This window comes from Theropithecus gelada, chromosome 2 (genome assembly GCF_003255815.1).
Source record: "Theropithecus gelada isolate Dixy chromosome 2, Tgel_1.0, whole genome shotgun sequence".
NCBI classification, from domain to species: domain Eukaryota; kingdom Metazoa; phylum Chordata; class Mammalia; order Primates; family Cercopithecidae; genus Theropithecus; species Theropithecus gelada.
In genome coordinates this window covers 155225769-155245786 of record NC_037669.1, presented here as the reverse complement: position 1 = coordinate 155245786, position 20018 = coordinate 155225769, and the positions used below count along the sequence as shown (strand labels likewise).

The following is a 20018-nucleotide window of genomic DNA, read 5'->3' as shown; positions in this document are numbered from 1 at the left end:
GAGAAAACATAATGGAGAGAGTGGGCTGTGATCTTGGTTGCTGCATAGAGTTTGAGAAGGCTGAGGACTTTAAAAGTTACTGATTTGACAGTAAGGAGAGATGACATAATGTATTCATAAGAATGGTTTTAATTGAGTAATTTTGTTAGAATGCTGGAGACAAAGGATCAGATAATAAAGAGTTGGGAGTGTGAGTAGTGAAAAAGTTGAGGGAAAAGGAAAAGACAACTTTTTTTTTTTTTTTTTTTTTTTTTTTTTTTGAGACAGTCTCGCTCTGTCGCCAGGCTGGAGTGTAGTGGCATGATCTTGACTCACTGCAACCTCCACCTTCTAGGTTCAAGCAATTCTCCTGCGTAGCTGGGACTACAGGCGTGCACCACCACGCCCAGCTAAGTTTTGTATTTTTAGTAGAGACGGGGTTTCACCATGTTTGGCCAGGATGGTCTTGATCTCTTGACCTTGTGATCCGCCCACCTCGGCCTCCCAAAATGCTGGGATTACTGGCATGAGCCACCACGCCCAGCTGGGAAAGATAACTTTTAAAAGAGTGGTATAAGTTTATTCTATGGGAAAATTGGACCAGTTAGAGAAAAAAAAAATTAGCAAAATGTTACAGTTTAAAAGTTGTAGCAGAGTTAAAAATAACTTCATTTTGAATTAGAAAAGATTTGAGTGTGTTTTTAGATAATTGAAGGGACTGAATAGGAAGGAAAATAAGGATGTCGAGTCCCAAGAGAGTCCGGAAAGATAGTATTAAGATCCTAGAAGGATCAGGATTTGGAGACTTGAGTGAAGAAAGAGAGTGAGAATAATGAGAGTTTTGAGACAAAAGGAATTTGAGAAGTTTTACCTAGGGAGGCCTGTTTTCTAGGTAAAGTAGAACATAAAATCACACGCTAAGAAATGGGCAGCAGTGAAAATGCCTGACTGAAGTTGATGTAGCATACATTTGTATTGATAGTACCATTTGGTGATTTTCTCATTGCTTTCAGCACATATGTATTTATTAAGCATTTACTGTGTACTAAGCACTGTACAAGATCCTTGGGATTCTATCTGTAAACAAACAAAACTCCCTGCCCTTGTGGTGGTTACATGTGACTGGGGTAAGGGGAGAAAAACAAATAAATAATATTTTAAAATAAACATATGAGGTAAATAACGCTACCTGGGTCTGGGAACCAAGAAAGCAAATGGGAAGATTAGCCAGACATAACTGCAATTTTATATTGCATATCATATTATAATTTAAGATAGAAATAATTTTATTTTTATACAGCTCATTGTAGAATCTAGCTTGCTTTAAACTAAGACAAGAAGAGTATGGGTATGGTGGAGCCTTTGTGTACGTAGATTGTAGCTATGAAAGAAATCTATATTTACATTTAAGAGAGAATTCATCAATTTAGGACAACTTTATAATTATGTTATAAAGTTATTTCAGGGCCTTTGACAAGAGAAAAGATGGTGAACTGTCATATAATAACTGAAATTAAATATTTATTTCGTTAGAAAAAGATAATTTGCATCTTATTTCCAAAAAGATGATTTTTAACTACATAGAAATTTGTTATGTTTAAAGGCTTTCAAGATCTATATAGAGTTGAAGATCCCTTTTTAATAATGAATAAATTGGTTCTTTTGGTAATCAATTTTTTATATTCTCCTCTCATGGCCCTTTTTAATTTCAACAGGCATTGGAAAAGTGAAAAGAAAACCTAGTGTGCCAGATTCTGCATCTCCTGCTGATGATAGTTTTGTTGACCCAGGGGAACGTCTCTATGACCTCAACATGCCCGCTTATGTGAAATTTAACTACATGGCTGAGAGAGAGGATGAATTGTCATTGATAAAGGGGACAAAGGTGATCGTCATGGAGAAATGCAGTGATGGGTGGTGGCGTGGTAGCTACAATGGACAAGTTGGATGGTTCCCTTCAAACTATGTAACTGAAGAAGGTGACAGTCCTTTGGGTGACCATGTGGGTTCTCTGTCAGAGAAATTAGCAGCAGTCGTCAATAACCTAAATACCGGGCAAGTGTTGCATGTGGTACAGGCTCTTTACCCATTCAGCTCATCTAACGATGAAGAACTTAATTTCGAGAAAGGAGATGTAATGGATGTTATTGAAAAACCTGAAAATGACCCAGAATGGTGGAAATGCAGGAAGATCAATGGTATGGTTGGTCTAGTACCAAAAAACTATGTTACCGTTATGCAGAATAATCCATTAACCTCAGGTTTGGAGCCATCACCTCCACAGTGTGATTACATTAGGCCTTCACTCACGGGAAAGTTTGCTGGCAATCCTTGGTATTATGGCAAAGTCACCAGGCATCAAGCAGAAATGGCATTAAACGAAAGAGGACACGAAGGGGATTTCCTCATTCGAGATAGTGAATCTTCGGTAAGTTGATTTTCAGATGTAAATACAAATAGAGCTCTGTGTATTAAAAAGAAAGAGAGAAATGGAGAGGTTAAGTGGCTTCCCTAAAGTTAACCAGGTAACAAGCTGGGACATAACATAAGCATAAATGTTCCAAAGCTAAAGTCAGCATTCTTTCTAGCTATCTATTTTCAATGAAAGAGAGTTGTGGCAGTGATGCTACATGCTGAGTTATTTGGTCTTTTCTAGTTCTGTTGATTTTGCATTCCTGATATATTTTCTGTTGCATTAAACTAAATGGAGAAAATGGAACATTGACTTCTTCATTGAATGTAGAATAATACTGTAGATTAAATTGGGAAACATTTTAAAAATTGCTATTGGATACAATGTGTAAGAAGATAGTCACTGAGTCCTTATGACAGGAAATCCCTGAATTTAAAAAATTGATACTAAGTTTCTTCATAAATTGGTTACTTGGAAATTGGAATACACTTTTTATTGTAATCTCAAAAAACCTATTTTAACACTGTGTTTGAAATGCATTTGCAATAAAAGGTAAATTATATTGCAATACTAGTAAACAATAAAACTATAAAACCATAAAAGTTGAAAAATAGTATGGTTTCATGGTCTCTTTTAGATACTGTTTAGGATATTAGAATTTGATGACACTCATTTTCCTTAAAAATGCCCTTTTCCTTGATAAAAGATACCATTACTTTTCCATTTATTAAATCATGATTAATCTTGGCTTTGCGTGAGTATGTTTGTACAAAAGGGAATGTGTAATTGCACAAAATTTTGAAAGAAAGTGTGTGGAAGTGGGGTGTGGTGGGGAGAGAGATTAATTGAACTTCTAATATGAAGTTCAGGAAAATGGGGCCTGTGCCTAATCCCTCAGAAAAGCAGTTGGTTGGCAGTAGGGAAGAGTGATGACATCCATTTTCTGTTAGTTGCCTGATCTGGCTCACTGTTTGAAACTTTGGGAGTAACTGTAGAAAAAGAGGCTTTTGGGGGTTGATATAGACTGTAACAACAACAACAACAACAAAAAACCTAATTAAAAAGAAAATAGCTTGAATGCAGAATTGTGTGTATTTTCTTGTGGGTAATTGAGCATAAATATAAGACAAAATACAATATATACCATTATTTTTAGCAGTATACTTTTTAAGGTTAGGTCTCAAGTAGGCATATTTTGTTTAGCCTTCACAGTGTTTTTTTTGTTTAAATTCATTGCCCATATTTAAATATTAGGATATTTATTATAAAAATTCAGACTTTGGACCATTTAAAATTGGAAGAACTACCAACATTGAGACCCTATTCCTGCGGGGCAACAATCACAGCTGAGAAGTCACCACTTCTTTAGATTGGTGATACACTGTCATTTTCTCTGCCCATCTACCCTTCCACTCTGACACTTGTTTACGTTATTCTTTTGGCTCTTGTAGGCATTTGAGTTTGTGGCCTTTCCTTAAAGTTTAGATTAATTCTCATTTGTGTGTTCTTCATTTTTGGGAATTCAGCGTGTTATCCCTAAGACAGCTACTGTTAGCTACACATTGAAAAGGGGTTGGGTGGGTATCTTAGACTTTCTCATGTGTTTCTCTGACTGGAGAGAAGATAGCTCTTGTTCTTCAAATATGTAAGGGATTTGCTGTGGGTGTCTACTGGTGGAGCTGTGGGTGTTAAGAGACTTTTGATTACGCAGGTTTGAATCCTGGCTCTGTTGTTAACTAGATGGATGATACTGGCCAATTTATTAATAGCTTCCCTGAGACTCAGTTTTCACATCTGTAAAAAGGGTTTTGTTTTAGGGAGTAAAGGAGATAAATCTATGTAAATAATTTACCATGGTACCTAGGACTTAGTGCTTAGATTTTAGCTTTTAGTTTAATATAAAAATACTGATAGAGGGCTTTCAAAATGTTTACTGTATTTTTTTTTCTCTTTTAGCCAAATGATTTCTCAGTATCACTAAAAGCACAAGGGAAAAACAAGCATTTTAAAGTCCAACTAAAAGAGACTGTCTACTGCATTGGGCAGCGTAAATTCAGCACCATGGAAGAACTTGTAGAACATTACAAAAAGGCACCAATTTTTACAAGTGAACAAGGAGAAAAATTATATCTTGTCAAGCATTTATCATGATACTGCTGACCAGAAGTGACTGCTGCATAGCTGTAATTTGTCATGTAATTGAAGACTGAGAAAATGTTGGGTCCATCGTGCTTGATTGGAAATTGCTGTTTCTAAACCTTTATGAGAATCGACAATAAGTATTTTTATTATAATTCAGCCCATACATATATACTATGTATGCAGTGCATCTGCATAGAACAGTTCCTTATCCTTGGCCTTCTGTTTTATTGTTTTTTTCTTTGCTGTTTTCCCTTTGCTTCTAATATTACAGTTTTGTATTTTGAAAAAAAAAATCAAATAATGCTTATCAGAATCTTTATATGGAAGAAATCCTTTATTGCCTATCCTTTGTTTCCTTGTAAAGGCACCCTGTTCTGTTATGGTTTTTCATTATATAAAATTATTATATCTATATATGACATATGCTAAAATAAATTTCTTGGAGAGTGTTAATCTTTTCTGTGACTAAATAGCAATAATAAATGGAAAATTAGAAATTATTTCCAGGTATTGTATTTGTCACAGGCCATTGTAAATACCAAGTGTATTGTGTCTGCCTTAATTTTAAAAAATGCATTCATTGTCTTCAGTCGTACAGAAAGACACATGAGACATAGATTAGAAAACATGTTGTACAATTTTAATTTACAACTGTTGGAAACAAAAATCACTTTCTTAATTTTTTTTCCAGTGCTTCTCCCTTATCTGGTTATTCAAGAAAGCCAAATTGTTTCTGAGATATTTAGCTTTTCAAACTGTAAATAGATGCTCTAGTGTTATTTATTTTTTTTAATCCCACTTGTTTTACCAGGGCATCTTGTATTAGGATATGTTATATTTATGCCAGTGGGAAACAAGTTATGGCCAAGTTTTGCAAAAATAGGAAGCAGTAAGATACTTGGTTTTTTCTCCTCACTAAATATCAGTAATTATCAGGAATGGTATTACATATTTTCATTTCCTCTTTTCAGCTTTAAATTTTGTTGATTGGGACGCTAGAACTGATGTATACCTGAGGAAAAAATAGAATGTGCTCATGGTTAGGGAAAATTATATTATTTTTAATTTTTTCTTTTTTTTTTTTTAACCAAGTAGGAATTTGGGTGTATGGATGAGAGGTTAATCTGCTTCTGTAGGCTATAGAAGAAAACCAGTTGTATTTTATGGTCATAATTTGTCCCCCTATTATTGTGGAGATTTAAATTTAAGTAAAGTAGCCGTCAATATTTTAATTGAAAAATACTAAAGCCACATAACTGAGTAGGATGTCATATGATACTTTCATCAAATTCCCTAATGCTGCCTAAGCATATGGATGTTTTAATTCTTTGCTATGTTATAAACAGATATCTAATACACCAGAATTATTGATGGTAAAATGGAAGTTGTGTAACTTGTGAATTTTTTTTATCAATGTTTTAAATATTTTATTATTTAAATCTTAAAATCATTTAAAGACTTACGTTGCCACTGGGTGGCAGCCATGGCTTCTCCCACTAAGCAGCAGAAGTGACCAAATATAATAAGACAAATTTTCATCTCTATTACATCTGCTTTTAAAACATTTTAGTTCATATTCTATTATTTTTCTAACTCAGTGCTCCTTTGTTAAAGGTAATTATTAGTAGTTAAGTTTTTAATGGAAGTAAAACTCATGTATGCTTATCTTCTTTGCTGTAAAATCACATGAATATAAATTGAGGAAAACTGTTTAAATGGTTGTAGGACGACTAGTAGTAAACATCGTCTTAATTTTTAACATGTATATGATGAGGCTTTCCTTTTATTTGCTGTACGTTTCTGGGTTTTTCCCCAGTCTTCCTTATGAAAAAAATGTATGTTTGTAAAACAGGAACAATTAATGCTTTGCATCACAGACATAAACTACTCACAGTAAACTGCACTGAGCTGACATTAATAGAGCAGACTTTTGAGAAAGTAGGAATGTAGTAGCACTGGAAACAAAATGCAAATTTCTGTTCCATATTTAGGTTTATCGTAGCTATGGAGCTCCCAGATAACCCATGTGTGCCAGTAATATCTATTGTGTGCTCTTAATACAGTATAAAAACCTTGCTGGAAGCTACTTATTTTGTACTTACACATTTTACCAGTTTTTAAAAAGTCTTAACACAATGCTTACACCAGTGACTGTTTTTATAATACTTGAAGTAACTTTAAGAACTGAAACAACCCTGGAAAACATCTACATAGCTAGATAGTAACAATACTTGTATTAGAAACCAAGTTTCCTTATTCCCAGCCTGGTGTGTGTATCATGACACACTACTCTGTGTATGTTTGGTTTTAGACTAGGAGGAGAGTCCTGGGAAGAGCAGTATGACAGAAGTTTTCTTCCACATGAGGAGAATGCATAGTTTCAAATTTAAATACACGTAACAGATGGAACCCTGCCTAACTCCTACAAATGACTTCCCCAAAATCTTAGTAGAAGGTTTTTTAGAACATTATATAAGCTTTGTAACAAAAACAATTGCCATTGTGTCCCTTATTTAGTCATAAATCCTTAGGATTCAGCTGAATATATAGTCACACATGTATATTACACATATATCACTATACAGTTAACACATGCACCCTGCACTATTTAGTGACAAATAATATTGCTAAACAAAACAGGAAGGCTTCATGCAATCTATTGCCATTGCTAGAAGAATAAATAGGCCTAGAAGATGAGCAACTTGGGTGGTTAGAATAAGGTCATTCTTGCAGAATATGGCACTTAAATTACCTCCAGCTGTAATGTCCTACCTTATAATCCAGAGGTTGCATAGAAGCAGGGTTGTCACAGTCTATGTAATACCTTTGTGAGAATTAGGAAAAGGCATCTTTTTCTCTAGGCAGGCCCAGCCCTTCTCTAGAAGTTTGAATTTCACTCCCACCTTGTTGCTGGGGTACCTTCCTCAGGGTACATCTGAATGCAGTGGCCTTATACGAAATGTTCAACCCACACAGTGCTTTAAAAAATTAATTGCCAACATTTAAAAATTAGGGAGTTTCACATAAAATTTTGAAGTCAAAATATAGAGACGAATCTCTGAAACGTTTTATTTGGGAAGCAAGAATTGTAATTCAGGGCATATACACAGATAGTAGTTTTTGGTATGTCAAAAGAACAGAGAAGATTGGGAGTTTTATTATAAAGAGAAATGTTACGTATGTTTTGAAAGAAAACTGGCTCTAGAGAAGTTTTTGGGAGCTGGCAAACTCTGGTGTGTGACAGTGATAGGTAAAACCAATCTTGGAGTCACAGCAGGTCATTTCAGCAGCTACTAGGTAAAACTGATCTGAGGGTTTGCAGTTGGCTGTTTCAGTAGCTGGGCTTGTGGAAAACAGTTCATGGAGCAGCTGCTATCCCCTTCGAGTACTTTTTCCCCTTAGCGCATTGAATCTGATTTTGTTGGGTATGACAAGAATTACCCAATTTGTATAATTAACTTTCACACTCCCAACCCTTTTCCCCCTAGTTGAGATCTCCACATGCAGTTTAGTCTCCCTATTTTTCCTGTAACATGGAAAGTTTTGGGTTTGGAATCTGGAAATTACCATTTTTTTCAGAAACACTCAGTTACATTGTCCAAATCAAGAAATTAGGAGTGTGGCATTACAGTACTCCCTAAGTTTTCCATTTTAACACTTTGCTAGAAGAGGTCCTTTATAATCTTGCATTTATAGAACTTTTAACTTTCCAAATGGCTTCACAATCAAGGTCACTTTTTTCTTAAAGGACTTTTGATATAGAATAGATGCTATCTTAATTTTGTGGTTTGAACACTACCTTTTTTAAAAAAATGACAGATGTACTGTTTCTGGAGAAACATTATTAGAAGCATTGTCTTGCTACTCGATTCTGATAGGCTGGTTTTGTTAGTGTTTAGCAAGTTTTTGTGACTCAATTCTCTACTATCTTTTTAACACTTGACAGACCAGCATGATATGCATGCCCCACACCCTAATTTCTTGCTGTAACATGACCTAAACTAAATGACTTAGGAACTGAAATGTTTATTTCTACTCTACTAATGATGTGCACCTTTTATGTGAAAGTATACATAGTTTGCTGAGATTTGTTTAATGAGTAGAACTGGCGTTAGGCTTGGTGGGGTTTTGAACAGAGGAGGAGTTTGAGCTGTCAGCCGCCATGTTCACAGAGGGAAGTGTTTTAAATTAGTGTCTTTGAGAATATTTCCTGGTGAGTTAAAGTAGATTTCTAAGGTAGTTGCTTTAAATAAATTTCTGTGCTCAGATAATTTATATCTTAGACTATGGAGAAACTTTTCAGATAGCCTTCATGAAATTACTGAGACGAAAAGGTGAATTCCAGAATGAGACTGTTAAGTGTTGTCTATTTTAGGCTAAACACAGGAATGGTTATTAAACTGATATTTTTTGAGTCCTTTTGAAGGAAACTTAGTAATCGAATAAGGATGGCTTATCTAGGAGAAGTAATGTCAAACTTGATATTTTCTCAAGGGGGATGTTATAGAGAGCAAATTCATCAGGGCATATGATGATGTCAAGATGAAAATATTTTTTTAATGGTTACATCTCTCTATGTGTGATTTTATGTTTAAATACCTTTTGGAGATACTCATAATCAATTTATCCAACCAGCTCACCTCAAATATTGCTGAGCTGAGACTGTTCTAGCAATGTAATAGTGAAGAAAATGGACAAAGTTTTTATAAAACTTATGTTTTAGTGATGTAATACATAATGGAGAAGAGCTCTGAATTAAAATAGAGCAGGGTGAGGGTTGAGTGAGGGTGAGGGTGTTAATTTATATAGGATGATAAAAAGAGGCCTCTGATAAAATTGACCTTTGAGTATACTGTGTGCTTCACTTAATAGAATCACTGATGACTATGAACAACCCGTGACTGAATAAAATACAGCAACCAAAATCATCTGAAAATTATGTGGAACCTTTGGGAGGCCGAGACGGGCGGATCACGAGGTCAGGAGATCGAGACCATGCTGGCTAACACGGTGAAACCCCGTCTCTACTAAAAAATACAAAAAATTAGCCGGGCGGCGTGGCGGGCGCCTGTGGTCCCAGCTACTCGGGAGGCTGAGGCGGGAGAATGGCGTGAACCCAGGAGGCGGAGCTTGCAGTGAGCTGAGATCCGGCCACTGCACTCCAGTCTGGGCGACAGCGAGACTCCGTCTCAAAAAAAAAAAAAAAAAAAAAAAAAAAAAAAAAAATTATGTGGAACTTCACTATTACAGAGCATTGTTTCTGGTTTTCAGATTTTAAATTTGACCAAAATGGTATTTTATTGAAATGCGGAGCATTTAACTACAGAAGGCTATTCTGAATAAACCCTGATTCTCCATTTTAAGAGGAGTTTTTTGGGGGGATGTCAGAAAAAGCTAACTACAGAAAGGACAGTTTGGCCGACTTAAGGGTTCTAATTGAGCACACTCTAAAGGAAACCGTGGAGGTTAAATTCCTGATGACCAGACAGTAAACATTTGGGAGGAAATTGAAAAATGGAAGTGTTTCAGAAGTGAAAAAGGAATGCAGGAGCCCTGAAAATTAGGTTCTAAGAATGTGTAGAAATTCTACTTGGGGCTGGGCACAGTGACTCACACCTGTAATCCCAGCACTTTGGGAGGCCGAGGCAGGCGGATCACCTGAGGTCGGGAATTCAAGACCAGCCTGACCAATGTGGAGAAACAAGAGTCTCTACTAAAAATACAAAATCAGCTAGGCGTGGTGGCACATGCTTGTAATCCCAGCCATTGGGAGGCTGAGGCAGGAGAATCGCTTGAACCCGGGAGGCAGAGGTTGTGGTGAACTGAGATCACGCTGTTGCACTCCAGCCTGGGCAACAAGAGTGAAACTCCACCTGGAACAGACTTGGTGGAAGCATGAATTAGAAGAGTCTAAGACAAATGGAATTCCGCTATTTAAATTCCCTGTGTTACTTCTAGAAAGAAAAAAATTGAGACAGTGAGTTCCAACTAAATGTCAGAAGTGCTAAAACACAGTATGTAGATATCTAAGAATCTTAATGCAAAGGGAAGGAACTATTCTGTGTTAAGTAGGGGAAAGGAAGATTACTGGAAAGTAGTAGTTGACCACATAGTTCATTGAAGGACACAGGGCCTATCCTGGACTTGCATAACCCTAAGAGTGAGTGCCTCCGATTTTGCACCCTAGGCGCTTCCCTTAATTTTAGTCTTGGCCCTGCAGGGCACAGAGAGCTTAGGGTTCTCTTCCTTGGCCACAAAACTTCCCATCCCTCCCCACTGCCTCAACCTTTTCATAAAAACCTTTTCTCTGCTGCTTTTCCTTCCATAATTAAATATCAGAGATTTAAGTGGCAAATAGTGTAATAGAAAAAAAATCCTATTTCTGAACTGTACCTACTTACAGGAAATAGGTCTATTCTTCCAGCAGTTTATCTTCTGACGTGGATGATCCTCCATGGAAGGCACCAGAAATTAACCTGAGAAGTGCAGGAAACAGGATAGAGAATAGTTTCGTTGTGCATGTTGCATAGACAAGACATTACAACTTCTCTTTCTATAGAGGGGCACCCCAAAGCCAGAAGAGAAAGGCAAAATCAGGGTCAGGGATCATCCAGGAATGTTAGGGGTTAGCAGGTGAGGCACAGCCCTCCAGAAGTCCTCACCCAGTGATACAGCCCAGGTAGAGGTGGGTGGTCTGAGTTACTTGCTGGGTCATGACCCAGGCTTGAAACGGATTATTGTTCAAAAAATATGACAGGCAGATGGCATTATCTCTCAGTGCCCCTTGAGGTGTGCTGAGCCCAGGGCAGACTCTGTGCAATGGCTTACGAACGACTGGCAGGCAGTACTGTCTTGCCAGAGCATGGTAGTGCTGGACAGGAGTGTCTTGACAGGGACCCATGAGCAGGTGGAGCTAACTATCCATCGTAACACTTCAAAGTTTGGTGAACAACTCTTCTTCTCCGACAGCATAGCTACATGATTCTTATTCTTTCTTCCATTTTCTCTGTTTACTTTCCTTTTCATCCTCTTAATTCAGTCATGTTCCCCTCTACCTTTCCATCCTTGCTCATATCATTCTCCCAAAAGGAATGATGAACAGTGTGCCTCTCTTCCCCTCCTACCCATATCTAATTGGTACATCCGGAACCTCATATTGAGGTCTGCCTATTCCCTAAAGCCTTTGCTGATCTCTTGGATCACTCCTCTGTCCCGCAGACACATTGAAGCATTCCTTTGATGCTAACTGGGAGGCAATTAAGGTGAGTGAAAAAAGCTTGGAGTTACGCAGACCTCAGTTGGAATTCCTGTTTCCATCCCTGACGAGCTGTGATCTACAGTAAGTTAATTTCCCTGAGCCCTGTGTTCTCACCTGAAAAGTGGAGAATCAAATCATATCTTACCTTGCAAGTCTGTTGTATAATATATGGACATGTATATAGTGTGTAGAAACCCTTTAGGACAAATCCTGGCAGATAATAGGTAACCAGTACACATTGGCTTATATTGTTAACTTTTGACATGCTGGAACTGTGAGCAGAAGTGAACTTAGAAGAGAGGAATCAGGAAGCCAAGATGGAGAACAAAGGTAAAATTGGGGACAGACGTTGAGGCCATGTATGAAGCACTCTTAAGAGGAGCAGTGAGAGACTGTACAAGCAGCTAGTGACCAGAGGTCAAAGCACAGATGTGACTACTGACTCACAGTGCTGGGATCAAGGAAAATATGCACCAAGTTTTCTTGGCTATGGTGTGGTAAAAAGATATACAGCAATGTTTATTGTATACTTTTTTTTGTGCCAGATCCTGTTCTAAGTCTCACTTAGTCCTCACAACAGCCCTGAGTCAGATACTAATAATTGTTCCCAATTTTCAGATGAGAACCATAAAGCAGATAGTTTAAATGACTTGCCTGAAGAAACACAACTAAAAAGTTGACACCAATCAACCGGAAACAAAGATGATTTATATACTGGAGACTCCCCTGCCCATATAAGCATCTAAGTTCAAATTTCTCAAGCTGAACATGTGCAGCCTTTTTCTATAGCACCCCCAATCCTGCCTGTCCTGACCACACTCCACCCACTTCATTATTTCACTTGAGGTGCTGCCATCCACCCAGTTACCCAAACTCAGAACCTGAAAGTCGTGTTTGGCTCCTCCTCCCCAGCCCTCTTAATCCACTCAATATCCAGAAGCTTTCAGTTCTACCTTCTTTATCTTTTGAATTTGGTCATTTCTCTCTACAGACATGAGAAACCTAGTGGAAGCCAACAGTGTCTGTCGCCTAGATCACTACCGTAGCTCCCTCATGGCCCTCCTGCCTTCAATCTGGCCCCCTGTGCTGTTTTCTCCACCCTAGTTACAAACTTTTTAAAGCTCAAATGCAGGGAATGACATAGTCATATTTGAGCTTTGAACCCTTCCTTTGGCATTCATTCCTCTCAGGATAAATTCCAAGCTTCTCAGTAAGGCATACAAAACTCTCTAGAATCCTGTTTCTGTCTGTCATTAAGCCCCATTTCTCACCGTTTCAACCTTGTTCTCGTGTTGCACCAAACTTCTTCTTGTTTCCTAAAAACAACATTCCTGGCTGATTTTTTTTTTTTTTCTGGAGTTTAACACCCAGTCCTGGAGTCACCTCCTTCAGGAAGCTTTCTGTGATCCTACAAACTGGGTTAGATGTTTCTTTTTAGTGATCCTATATTCCCTTATGAATATTGTTGTCACTTCATTTTAAAAATGAACTTATGATTATTCCTGCGTCCATCTTCTCCACTAGTTGGGAAATTCTTGTTGAGGGAATGGACTGTTGAATTCCTAAGAACTAGCACATAGTAGGCCTTCAGTGAATGTTTCTTGAATGAATAAATAAATGACCAACTTTCCCAAGGTTACATTTTAAGTTCTGAAACTTGAACCAAAATACATTATACTCTAGAACCCATGTTTATTCCACTATTGTATTTGCACATTAGGATGGTTAAAGTCCTTCAAGGGCTAAATTTTAAGGGGCTAAATACTATCATAAGGTTTTTCTTCCACCTCTTGAAATTGGTTTTAATTTTTCAGTAGTACATTCACATGACTCAGTAATCAAACGATATACAAAGATATTCAGTCAGAAGTCTTGTTCCCATTTTTCTCTTCCACCTTTCCAATTCCCACTTTCTCTGCCTCAAGGTAACCAATCTTGTTCATTTCTTACATCTTCTTTCAGTTTTTCTTTTTGCAAATGCATGCACATATGAAGCTATATATTCTTCTTTACCCTCCTGACTTTTAGAAAGGTATTTTAAATTTTTTCAAATATCTCTAGTTTTTCTGAAGTAGGCATGTATTAGAAAAAAGAGCTGCTCAGTACCCAGCTTGAATGAATTCACAGAGAAATTTAGAAGAGAACAGCTATTTAATGAGGGAGGGAGATAATCCTGCCGGCTCATTGGCTCCTAGGGATGTGCAGGGTCCTCTAGGACAGAGCCTGTGGTGCGGGTATTGCTCATAGGCAGATTCTCAAGCTCCCCAAAGTTACATTTTCTCTGGAACTCTCCTAGGCCACTCCCCGCTGATGCAATATCTGGGTTTGGGCAGAAAGGAGGGTACTTCCGAGCCCGCCCTCTCTGAGTTTCCTGGGCCGGCTCTAGAACAATTCAGGCTTCGCTGCAACTCAGACCTCAGCTCCAACATATGCATTCTGAAGAAAGATGACTGAGATAGACAGAATGCTTCATTCTGGAAAGAAACAATGTTCTAGGTCAAACTGAGTCTACCAAATGCAGACTTTCACAATGGTTCTACAAGAAATCTGGACAAGTCTTTTCATGTGGTTTTTCTATGCATTGATTCCATGTTTGCTCACAGGTAAGTATAAATTAGACTACATCCAATAGTTTGGGCCTTGAATATTGGTTAAGAAGGCAAAAAATACTTTCCCAGGGCCTGGGGTTGAAATATGTATATAGAATATCTTATGTCTGTTTTATAAAAGATTTATCACCTCCTAAATCTCTATTCCCACATCCCAAGAAAAAGGCGTTCATTCTGTTTGGAAATCTCTCTTCTTAATGTCCACAGAACAATCTAGAAAGAGAAATCATCAAAATAAATAAAAGCAGAGCTCTGTGCACTTTGTTATTTATCTTATCGTATGGTTTTAAAGAGTGCAACATAGTTCTGTGAGACTTTCTGTGTGTGTCTTGGAGATGTTAACTATAAGAATAGATTAAAACAAAGATTCTAGCAAAATACACATGAATAAAAAGACAATTTGTGAGCTTAACATTGGATACAAGACTTAAAAAAATTGGATTTCTCTCCTGGTCATTGAAGAAAAGGTACTCCATAGCGTTCTAAAAAGTATTTGGTTTGAGACGTTTTCCCTGCCAGTGAGATTACATGATTTTCTCTGCTCCGCTCCTGGTTGCTTGTATCTACCTGCTTTAATGTCTTAAACTTGGAACTCTAGCCTTTGATGTTTGTTCATGTCAAATCATGTTTAAGAAAAACTTTTAATTTTGATACTCCAAGACACTAGGCACTTTGCAGTGTTGATGGGAGCCTTGAGTACTTTCTCTCTCTCTCTCTCTCTCTCTCTCTCCCTCCCTCTCTCTGTGTGTGTGTGTGTGTTTTTTACACAGAACTAATTTAATTATTCTAGTTAGTTTAAATCAGGCAACAAGTCAGTACTAAGACAATTTGCAAAGGTGTAAAACTGGCTTAAACATCAAATTTATGGTGTTTTTTTCTTAAAAACCTTCACAGCTCCCAGTTGTTCAGCACATGGTGTCCAAATTCTGTTGTTTGTCTCTCATCACCCAGCATATTCAGGCCCCACCCTATATTTATTTAACCCTATTTCTCACTACTCCTTGAAAACAAATATGGACTACAAGCAGCTGCTGGCTTAACAGTCATCATATTATACCTTCATTTCCTCCTTCTGGCCTTTATTGTTATAATTTCCCACCAGAAGCACCATCTTCAGTTTTTCCTTCTACATCTTTTCAAGACCTCTCCCTTCTTTGACCCCAGGTACTTTAGTTTCGGGTGGTTACTTCTCTTTCCAGCACTGGCCTGGAGGGCCTGGGCCTGGGCATCTTTTCTGGTGTCCCCACATCCCCTAGCACAGGCTAAGCATGCTGGTTGTTTGGTTAGTTAGTTGGTTGGTTATTTAGTTGTTGGAACAAAACTGTTGCCAAGAAAACATCCCTCCACTAAGCTGAAATGAGAAGATGGGAGGGTGAATGAGAAGAGGAAAGCCCAGCATTTTTTGACTTGACATTTTCTTCAATGGCGCCAGTCTTATAAGTCTTTTCTTGAAAACTCCTGTTTTAAACAGATCTGGAGGTGAGTGTGCACTTCTGACACTTACACACTTACGTAGAAAACACACATACACCAAAAAACCTCAGTGGCGAAATCACAAGGAGGTCAGCGCCAGAAAGACCTGTGTGTGAGTTTTGGCTCTGTCACTCACTAGCTCAGGACTCAATCATGTAACGTCAGTTTCCCTACCTGTGAAATGGTCATAATAGCCACTTTCAGGTTATGAGGGGTTAAATAAGATGACACACACAAAAGCACTTTGAAGACTTCAACATTTCCCCACCCCCAAATGTTAGTTATTGTTATCTGTTGGTTATACAGATGATGGTATCAGTAGATAATTGCTTTAGCTGAGGTTGCCTTTATGCAGTTTTGACCATTTCCTCTGGATTGTGTAGGTGCCTGTGATGAATTCTGCAAATTCTGAATGAACTTCTATTGGTTACTAGATCACTGGACAGATGGGTAGAGTTGTGGATGTGTTTTTTGTTTGTTTGTTTGTTTTGTTTTGTTTTATTTTTGAGACGGAGTCTCACTCTGTCGCCAGGCTGGAGTGCAGTGTTGCGATCTTGGCTCACTGCAACCTCCACCTCCCAGGTTCAAGCAATTATCCTACCTCAGCCTCCCGAGTAGCTGGGACTACAGGCACATGCCACCACGCCCAGCTAATTTTTGTATTTTTAGTAAAGACAGGATTTCACCGTGTTGGCCAGGATGGTCTCAATCTCTTGACCTCGTGATTTGTCTGCCTTGGCCTCCCAAAATGCTGGGATTACAAACGTGAGCCACCGCACCCGGCCATGGCTGTCTTTCATAGAAATCATTTGCCTTGTCCTGTCCCTCCCAAATAATAGTGTGTGATTCAGAAAGCTGATTCTGCTACCAATAGTAATAATAACAATGACAATCACAACTGCTATTTCTGAGCACACATTTTGCCTTAGGTTAGCAAAAATGTTCTTTTGACTTCTCACATGAATCCTGCAAGGTAGGTGTTATCCCCACTCCACACATTAGGGATAGAGACTAAGAGAGGTTCAGTTATTTGTCCAAGTACATATATCTAGTAAGTGGGGGAATTGGGATTTGATGATGGTTTGGTCTGCTCCAGAGCCTGTGCCCTTTACACTCCTCTGCAGAAGAAGCTGAGACATTAAAACAAGGTAGAAGAAGGGAGGAGGGACAAAGGAAAGGAAATAAAGAAAATGGTGCTACCTTTTCTAATGCATTAGCCTTAAAGGCTGTTAGAGGTAAAGGTGACAGAAGATAGAGGTAAAGGTGGCAGAAGTAGAAGATAAAGGGGGTGGACATCAGACCCACTGAGCGTGCTTCAGAGAAGAGATGCAAAGATTTTTGCCTGGAAAGGTTGCCCCAGGGCTTTATGGTGGGTAGGCTTCACGCTACTTCCCTTGGACTGACTCACTCAAGGTTTTATGAAATAGGTGTTCAGCAGCAAAAAGGGTCTGATTTAAAGACGAATGAGAGTTAAAAGAGTTAGACCTAGGCTAATCTCCCCAAGGAAGCCAAAGCTTAGTTTACTCGTTCAGCTTTCATTCTTTTAACACCGTTTATATACCAGGTTCTGGGATGTGTGCTGATTGCAGAGATTTAAAAAATTTGTCTTCAGGGAGCCTAAGAGCCTGCTGAGAAGTACACTAAAGTCTTTGACATTTGGGAATTTAACAAAATTTTAACTATTCTTTAGCCACCAGAAGTAAAGTCTAGATCTGTGGTTCCCAATCTCAAATGCACATTGGAATTACCTGGGAAACTTTTTAAAAGCTAAATTCCGTGACTTCACAGCTAGAGATTCTGAGTTAATCTAGGGTGCTGTCTGGATGTTGGGACGTTTTCAAAACTCCATGGGTGGGGCTCCTTAGAGAAGTGATTGATTCCAGGACTGGGCAGGGAAAAAACAAGATGAGACAAGAGCATTTTGTGGTAAGTAATGAAGTGATTATAAAAGGATGAGGGCCTAAGTTTAACAGTTAACATAGTATCCTGGATTGGATCCTGGGATAGAAGAAAGACCTTAGTGGAAAAACTAGTGAAACTGAAATAAACTCTGGAGTTTAGTTAACAATAATGTCCCAATATTGGCTTTTTAGTTTTGACAAATGTTTTACGGTTACATAAGATGTTAGCATTCAGGAAGTTGGGTGAAGGATATATAGGAACACTGTGTACTATCTCTGCAATTATTCTGTAAATCTAAAAGTATTCCAAAAATTTAAATATCTATTAATAAAAATAACATGAGTAAAAGGGGTGGGAACAAGTTAAAAGGACACAGGCAACTTGAAAGTATTCCCATTGGCCAAAAGCTAGAACAATTTGAATAACAAAATAACAATAGTGTTGGACTTTACAGAATAAATTAAAATATCCATGAGTCCATACTGGTAAAAATAAATAATTGAATAAATTAATAAATGGTGGAGAAGGAACAGCTCTTCTTCACAAAAGAATACAATTAAATCAAATATCACTACTAGAACATCACAGCAATAATTGTTACAAGAAATATCCATCAGTAGATGTTAAAATTAATAGGTGAAAGTTTAAGGAGAAATGGAATATTTGCACAGTCTCAAAGTATCTCCCCCAAGGTATTTATTAACTATACAGGGGAAAATGGTAGCTTTACAGTAGAGACACTTTCTTAACCAAGTGATCAGGGCAATTAACATCACCGGTAACAAAATGTATTGATATCATGTACTCCCTGTGAGTGTCTGGAAAAAATGTGTAACCTCAATCAAATCATGTGAAAATATCAGACAAAACCGAACTGAGATATGTTCTACAAAACAACTGATGAGTACTCCTAAAAAATGTCAAGGTCGGCCAGGTGTGACTGTAATCCCAGCACTTTGGAAGTCCAAGGCAGGCGGATCACGAGGCCAGGAGATCGAGACCATCCTGGCCAACATGGTGAAACCCTGTCTTTACTAAAAATACAAAAATTAGCCAAGTGTGGTGACATGTGCCTGTAGTCCCAGCTACTTGGGAGGCTGAGGCAGGAGAATCACTTGAACCTGGGAGGCAGAGGTTGCAGTGAGACAAGATTGCACCACTGCACTCCAGTCTGGCAACAGAACAAGACTTTGTCTCAACAACAACAACAACAAAAAAGTCAAGATCATTAAAAAAGACAAAGACAGACTGAGAACAGGTTGGAGGAGACTAACTAGACATGACAGTTAAATGAAAATCCTGAATTGGATTTTGGCAAAAAAAAAAAAAAAAAAAAAAAAAAAGAAAGAAAGAAAGAAAGAAAGAAAGAAAGAAAGAAAGAAAGAAAGAAAGAAAGAAAGAAAGAAAAGCATTAGGGAAAAAACTGATGAAATTTGATTAAATACTGAAGCTTAGTTAATAATATTGCATTAATATTAATATCTTAATTTTCTATAATTGTGCTATGGTTATGTACATACGGAGGGCTGAGTGAAGAGTATATGAGAGCTCTCTGTATTATTTTGCAACTCTTCTGAAAGTCTGAAATTATTTCAAAATACAGTTAATCTGTTCATTATTTCACTGGGCTAACATCAAGGTATGGGCAGGACTACATTCCTTCTGGAGGTTTTAGAGAATCTGTTTCCCTCTTCCATGGTATGAATGTACTACAGTTTGTCTAACCATTCACCTGTTGAAGGACATCTGGGCCGATTCTAGCTTGACTACGAATATTTGTGTGCAGGTCTTATCTGATGTAAAGTTTTCATTTCTCTGAGATAAATGCCGAAGAGTGTAATTGCTAGATCATATAGTAACTACATGTTTAGTTTTACAAGAAACTGCCAAACTATTTTGAAAAAGAGTATCATTTTACATTCCTACCAACAATGTATAAGTGACCCACTTGCTCGCATCCTTGCCAGCATTTGATTTTGTAACTTTAAACACTTTTAGCCATTCTGATAACTGTGTAATGCTATCTCATTGTGATTTTAATTTGGATTTCCCTAATAGCTAATAGTGTGCTTATTTGCCATCTATATATCCCCTTTGGTGAAATGTCTATTCATATCCTTTGCCCATTTTTAAATTGGATTGATTTTTCTACTGCTGAGTTTTGAGAATTTTTTATGTGTTCTAGTTACTAGTTCTTTGTGAGATAGTGGTTTGCAATTTTTTTTCCACTTTGCAAATTGTC

At 37.8% G+C, this 20018-nt stretch overlaps 2 protein-coding genes across 5 annotated transcripts in view; both read left to right on the top strand.

Moving 5' to 3' along the window:
- Positions 1-5220, top strand: part of NCK1 (NCK adaptor protein 1) — a 71177-nt gene extending 65957 nt beyond the window's left edge. For all 4 annotated transcript variants that reach the window (XM_025377150.1, XM_025377151.1, XM_025377152.1 and 1 more), the window contains 2 exons: positions 1695-2407; positions 4349-5220. In XM_025377150.1, the coding sequence (XP_025232935.1) occupies positions 1695-2407; positions 4349-4543 (908 nt within the window). In that variant the 3' untranslated portion in view covers positions 4544-5220. The remainder of the gene's footprint in view (positions 1-1694; positions 2408-4348) is intronic.
- Positions 5221-14058: 8838 nt separating this feature from the next.
- IL20RB (interleukin 20 receptor subunit beta) overlaps positions 14059-20018 on the top strand; it is a 43487-nt gene continuing 37527 nt past the window's right edge. Inside the window, exon 1 of the mRNA XM_025377154.1 lies at positions 14059-14395. Coding sequence (XP_025232939.1) covers positions 14308-14395 — 88 coding nt within the window. The 5' untranslated portion in view covers positions 14059-14307. The remainder of the gene's footprint in view (positions 14396-20018) is intronic.